This window comes from Octopus bimaculoides, chromosome 3, assembly GCF_046866305.1.
Source record: "Octopus bimaculoides isolate indiv1 chromosome 3, ASM4686630v1, whole genome shotgun sequence".
Classification (NCBI taxonomy): domain Eukaryota; kingdom Metazoa; phylum Mollusca; class Cephalopoda; order Octopoda; family Octopodidae; genus Octopus; species Octopus bimaculoides.
In genome coordinates this window covers 107,242,420-107,249,699 of record NC_142930.1, presented here as the reverse complement: position 1 = coordinate 107,249,699, position 7,280 = coordinate 107,242,420, and the positions used below count along the sequence as shown (strand labels likewise).

General features: G+C 42.0%; 1 protein-coding gene across 1 annotated transcript in view; it reads right to left on the bottom strand.

The window, feature by feature from the left end:
• Positions 1–7,234: 7,234 nt before the first annotated feature.
• Positions 7,235–7,280, bottom strand: part of LOC128247372 (protein CFDP2-like) — a 1,479-nt gene continuing 1,433 nt past the window's right edge. The window contains exon 2 of the mRNA XM_089348396.1: positions 7,235–7,264. Coding sequence (XP_089204522.1) covers positions 7,235–7,264 — 30 coding nt within the window. The remainder of the gene's footprint in view (positions 7,265–7,280) is intronic.

The following is a 7,280-nucleotide window of genomic DNA, read 5'->3' as shown; positions in this document are numbered from 1 at the left end:
GTCTACGCCTCCTGTATACTGTCAAGAAGATTAACTGTCTTGATATCAGTGTTGACAGTAATTTTAATTTCATGCCTTTGAATAAATTAACAAGGTTTCTGAGGTGGTGAGGCAAGACCTTCGAACATTGGACCTCACCGAGGCGATGACTACTGACCGAGACCTTTGGAAATGTGCTGTGCGTGAGAAGACCCGGCAAGCCAAGTGAGATCGTTGCCAGTGCCCCTGGACTGGCTCTTGTGCGGGTGGCACATGGGATGCACCATTTTGAGCGTGGCCGTTGCAAGTACCGCCTGACTGGCCTTCATAGGATTTTCGAGCGAGATCGTTGCCAGTGCCCCTGGACTGGCTCTTGTGCGGGTGGCACATAAAAGACACCATTTTGAGCGTGGCCGTTGCCAGTACCGCCTGACTGGCCCTCGTGCAAGTGACACGTAAAAGCACCCACTACACTCTCTGAATGGTTGGCGTTAGGAAGGGCATCCAGCTGTAGAAATTCTGCCAAATTAGATTGGATCCTGGTGTTGCCATCCGGTTTCACCAGTCCTCAGTCAAATCATCCAACCCATGCTAGCATGGAAAGCAGACGTTAAACGATGATGATGATGATGATGATGATGATGATAAATCCATCAGCTTGTAGTTAGTCATGCTATGTAGAATTATAAGAACATCAGTTTGGTACAACCTACACAGAAAACAATTGAATCTATTATAGAGTAGGGTGTAAAATATAGAGTTAATTCACAAATTTCAGCAAGTTTCTTTGATCAGCAGACATTATGTCATTTTCCATTAAAAATTTTCACAATGATTTTTCAAATCAAATAAAAAATCAAGAAAAGCAAGTAATATAAAAGCAAGAAAAGCTAGTAATATAAAAATAGGCACAGGAGTTGCTGTGTTGTAAGAAGCTTGCTTCCCAACAACATCGTTCCTGGTTCAGTCCCATTGTGTGGCACCTTGAGCAAGTGTCTTCTACTATAACCTTGGGTCGACCAAAGCCTTATGAGTGGATTTGGTAGACGGAAACTGAAAGAAGCCCGTATATATTTATATATATACAGGAGTTGGACAAAATAATGGAAATACGTAGCATCATACCATCATAATTTTGAAATATCTATAAAACCATCAAAAACTCGTCTATTTTGATGTTTTTGATTTATTATTAGTGTTGCTTAATATGTTTTGCTAAAATTGCTGTTTCTTTTCAGATATCATCAGAAAAAGACAATTAAAATTCATTAAAATGACAGATCAATCGGAATTTCAAAGAGGTTAAATTGTTGGTGCTTGTATGGCAGGCACTAGCATAATGAAAGCAACCGAAATGCTTGGTGTATCAAGAAGTACTGCCTCAAAAGTAATGACAGCCTTTGAGAAAGAGGGAAAAACCTCCTCATCGAAACAAAACTCTGTAAGAAAACCAAAACTTTCAGATAGGGACCATCAGACTCTTACACGAATTGTTAGAAAGGATCACAAAAGTACAGCTCTCAAAATTACTGCAGAGCTTAATGACAACCTCGAGAACCCAGTTTCCACAAAAACTGTTCGCAGGGAGCTGCACAAAGCCAGACTTCATAGGAGGGCTGTAATCAGAAAACCACTACTTTCAAAAGCAAAAGTTGCAAAGCGTTTAGAGTAGAGTAAAAACCTACAGAATTGGTCTCTAGAGCAGTGGAAGAATGTTATTTTCTTGGATGAGTCATCCTTTGCCTTATTTCCGACCACCAGCCAAGTACATGTGTGCAGACAGCCAAGAGAAGCATTTGACCCAGACTATCTTCTTCCAACTGTTAAACATGGAGGAGGATCTGTGATGATCTGTGATGTTCTGGGGGGGCTATATCTTGGAAATCTGCCGACCCTTCATGGCAGAATTAAAGTCAAGACTATTTAAGCATTTTATCTGATCAAATTCATCCTATGGTTGCGGAAATGTTTCTGGAGGGAAATGCAATCTTTCACGGTGATAATGCACCAATTCACACAGCTAAAGTTGTTACTGAATGGTATGAGGAACATTCTAGTGAAATTGAACGTCTTATCTGGCTACCACAGTTCCCAGATCTCAATATTATTGAACACTTATGGTGCATTTTAGAAGAACAAGTAAGCAGTCGATATCCTCCACCATCATTGCTACAAGAACTGGAGGCTGTTTTAGCTGCAGAATGGACAAAAATTCCTTTGGAAACAATTCAAACTTTGTATGAGTCCATACCTTGTAGAATTCAAGCTGTAATTACTGCCAAAGGCAACGTCCTACCCCATATTAAAATAAATTTGTTTGAAATTTTGAGGCGTTCCCATTAATTTGTCCAAGCCCTGCACAAATATGTATATATATATATGTATCTGTGCCTGTCCCCCCACCATCGCTTGTCAACCAATATTGATGTGTTTACACCCCCAAAACTTAGCAGTTTAACAAAAGGAACCAATAGAATAAGTACCAGTCTTACAAAGAATAAGTCCTGGGTTGAATTGTTTGACTAAAGGTGGTGCTCCAACATGGCTGCAGTCTAATAACTGAAACAAGTAAAAAAATAAAAGAATTAAAGTAAAAGAAAATCAATATACCCCTTCTAGAAAAATTTCCAACTCATAAGCACCATCTCAGAACACTGTGTACCATCTCTGGCTCCCTAATACTATTAAGAGTTCCCAACCATGCTGAAAGTATTTCTGTTTCTCAGGCATTGATCATTTCAGTTACTTCAATAAAAGTTTTACTCTACCAATAAATACCTGTATTGTGTTCTTTTTATCTTAGATGTAGTACTAATTACAATTTACCCATTATTATACATATGTATGTATATATGTATGTGTTGATATATACATATTTTTATATGTATATATGCATATATGCACATGTGTGTGTATGCATATATTCTTTTATTCTCTTCTTCATTTACTTGTTTCAGTCATTTGACTGAAGTTATCCTGGAGCGCTGTCTTTAGTTAAACAAATCGACCTGAGGACATAGTCTTTGTAAGCGTAGTACTTATCCTATTGGTCACTTTTGCTGAACTGCTAAGTTACAGGGACATAAACACAAGTGATAGTGGTGGGGGACAAACACAGACATACAAACATATACAGATCGTTGCTATTATATTAAACTATTGTATGTCCAAATTTGGTCAAATGTGTTTTTTTTTCAATATTTACTTATGCTTGCAATAGCCAGTTCTTTTGGTCAACCTATCGTATCTCCAGGCTCTTCAGATGCCAAGGTATCAAATATTGTCAAAGTCTAGTGCAACAGTTTTGCTATGGAATGGTTAAACTATTTTTTCATTTTCTGAAAAAGCAATGTTTTGGACTTTGCATTATAGCAACAATATATTCCGCCCTTAGCACCTCCATACACTACAAACACACAGACTCACACTCCTATCTCAACTTCTCCTCCTCCCACCCTAGAACACACAAAACTTTCCATCCCCTATTCCCAATTCCTCCGTCTACGCAGACTTTGTAGCGACAGCCATGACTTTGAGACTCAGTCTCAACTCATGGCTCACCACTTTAGCCTGCGTGGATATCCACCCACCACCATCCACACCGCCCTTGCCAGAGCACGTTCTTTGGACCGTGCATCTGCTCTCTCCCCTCGAACCCGCCCTGCCGTTTCCCGCCTCCCTTTTCCCCTCACCTACCATCCCACCACCCTACCCCTCCAACGCTCCATTCTCCGAGCTTTTCGGCGCCTCCAGTCCGACCCCTCCACCTCCCACATCTTCCCTAATCGACCCCTCCCTTCCTTCAAACGAGCCCACAACCTACGGGACCTCTTGGTCCACAGCTTCTTCCCCAACCCAACCTCTCAACCTGGCTCGTTCCCCTGCTCCCGCCCACGCTGCCGCACTTGCCCTTACCTCTCCAACACCACCCTCCTCACCAGTACCCATCACCGACTTTATCGCATCACCGACTCCTTCACCTGCACGTCTACCAACATCATATATTGCCTCTCCTGCTCTCTCTGCCAATCCCTGTACATCGGACAAACGGGGCGCCGCCTGGCCGACCGATTCGCGGAACACCTCCGAGATATCAACGTCGGCAATGACACCCCGGTGTCACGCCACTTCCGTTCTGCCGGCCACTCCTTGCGGCAACACCTGTCTGTGTTTGGATTGTCCATGCACAGGGGCCATCCGGACTCCCGTTTGCGCCGTGAACAGGGATTAATCTTCTATCTTCGCTCCTTTGCGCCACATGGGCTCAACTCCCCTCCACTCTTCATCTAACCCCCTCCTCCTGTCTCTCTCCCCCACCCTCCCTCCTACCACCCATCTTTCCCCTCCCCCACCTCCTGCTCCGACTCCTACTTCTTTGTACGTCTCTTCACCTCTCTTCATACTTCTCTCCACTCCCACTTCTCTTCACCCCTACTCTTTCTCTCCTCTCTCTTACTCTCTCTCACTCTCTTCTCTCGTACTCCCCCCTCTCTCACTCTTACTCTCTACACTCTTACTCTCCTATTCTCTACACTCTTACTCTCTTACTCTCTCACCCTTACTCTCTCACCCTTACTCTCTCACTCTCTTCCCCTCTCTCTCACTCTCTTTCTCTTCCTCTCTTTCTCCCCCCCATACCCCTCTTCCCTCTCTCTCACTCTCTTTCTCTTCCTCTCTTTCTCTTCCTCTCTTTCTCTTCCTCTCTTTCTCTTCCTCTCTTTCTCTTCCTCTCTTTCTCTTCCTCTCTTTCTCTTCCTCTCTTTCTCTTCCTCTCTTTCTCTTCTTCTCTTTCTCTTCCTCTCTTTCTCTTCCTCTCTTTCTCTTCCTCTCTTTCTCTTCCTCTCTTTCTCTTCCTCTCTTTCTCCCCCCCCATAGCCACCTTCCCCCTCTCTCAATCCACCTTCCCTCTCTTATACCCACCCTCTCTCCTCTCTTACATCCACCTTCCCCTTCTCCCTCCTCGTCAACACCCCCTCATAAGCTCATCCCACCACACCCAACACACTCCTACTCTACCTTCCCACTCCACCCCATCCAATTCCTTACACCCACCACCCACCCCTACCCACATACCCCACCCTACCCACAGACCCCTACCTCTACCCCACCCTCAGCCTAACCCACACTCCACCCATGCCTTCCCCACCTCCCAACACCCTCACATCACACCACACCAATACCCTCGCATCACACCACGCACACCACACCAATACCCTCGCATCACACCACGCACACACTACAACTGACCAACTACTTTCTCCCTTTCTCCCTTCCCCATTTTCACACTACATACGTCAAGATCACCAGCATTCTACCTCCCACACACAGCCCCTCGTTCCCGATCACCGTTTGTTATCTCCTCCTTTCTTAGCTCTCCTGAAATAAGAATTTCTAACTTCTGGTCAGTCATTGTTATGATCGGCCATTATTATGATTGACCGTTGACTGAACACTTTTCAATTTTTTTTCTCCGTGTTTTTCTCCTTGTCTCCGTATTCTTTCTGTTGAAGAGCGTAGCTCGAAACGTCAAAGACTTTCCGTATTCCCGAGCGTCATACTAATATATACTTTTGTTATTTACACCACCTGTCCTCGTCTGTTGTTATTATTTGTATATTCTCCCATATATATATATATATATATATATATATATATATATATATATATATATATATACACATATATATATATATATATACATATATATATATATATATATATGTATACGGTGGTCTTCTTTCAGTTTCCATCTACCAAATCCACTCACAAGGCTTTGGTTGGCCTGAGGCAATAGTAGAAGACACTTGCCCAAGGTGCCATGCAGTGGGACTGAACCCGGAACCATGTGGTTGGGAAGCAAGCTTCTTACCACACAACCATGCCTGCACCTATAAAACAAGGACACACACACACACACACACACACACACACACACACACACACATATACACACATGTGTGTGTGTGTGTTATTTACACCACCTGTCCTCGTCTGTTGTTATTTTTTGTATATTCTCCCATATATATGAATATACATACATACATATGTAAGTATTCATGTGTGTGTAGGTATGTGCATGTAAGTACATAAATATATATATACTTACATATACAAAAATATTCATGCATACATTCACATGCACACATGCACACACATACACATTCCCACTCTCACACACACATATACATATACACAGATGGAAAGAAACTCTTCTTTCAACCATATTATATTAAAAACATGACTAAGTAGTTTTTTAAACTTGTTTGTGTTGATTTTTGAGTTTATGGTCTTGTTTTTGTTGTATAGTAATTCTCCAAAATGTTAATGCTTTCTATATATCTTACTCATTACAAAGACTTAGTTTTAACATTCTTAAGTATGTACTTTTCTTAAAATGCAATTGTCATGTTTTGATCATTGTTTGTCTTTTGTGGAAAGAATTTACTTTTACTTTTGTTTCCATGAAATTCTTCCACAAAAATCTTATCTATAACTTTATTGAGAATAGTTTTATAGCAGGTGAGGCTGTGTGGTGAGAATTTGCTTCCTAAGAAAGAAGCCCATTGCATATATCATCATCATCATCATCATCATCATCATCATCATCATCATCAGCAGCAGCAGCAGCAGCATCAGCATCAGCATCATCATCATCACCATCATCATCATCATCATCTAATGTCTGTTTTCCATACTGGTATGGGTTGGACAGTTTGACAGGGGCTGGCTAGACAGAAGACTGCACCAGGCTTCACTGTCTGTTTTGGCAGGGTTTTTATGGCTGGATGCCCTTCTTAGCACCAACCACCTTACAGAGTGGATTGAGTGCTCTTACATGGCACATATACATATACAGTAGAACCTTGCAGTATGAGTGCCACACTATATGAGTAATTTGCTGTACAAACCGAGGCTTGTGCGAATTTTTCTCTTGAAGTACGAGCAAGTTTCATACAAGTGACCACTAGTTGGCACTGAGCTCGCACATGCTCTCCCAACAAGTGCAGTCTCTGCTTGCTCAGTTCAGGAGTTCATCTCATTGTGACAATATGCCTGTTGTGTTTTTGCCAGTGTTTTGTTTAGTTTTGTGCATTTGTTGCTATTATTTTTTAATAATTAGTTGTGTTAGCCATGGGTCCTAAGGAAGTTAGTGTAAAGGACAGTGCTGGAAAGAAAAAAAGCTGATGATGATAGAATTGAAGAACGAAATCATAGATAAAAATGAGAGAGGGGTGCTTGTAGTGTATAAAGCGTGTCAATAGGACTGAAGCATGTTGATGCCATCCTGAAGAAAAAGGATG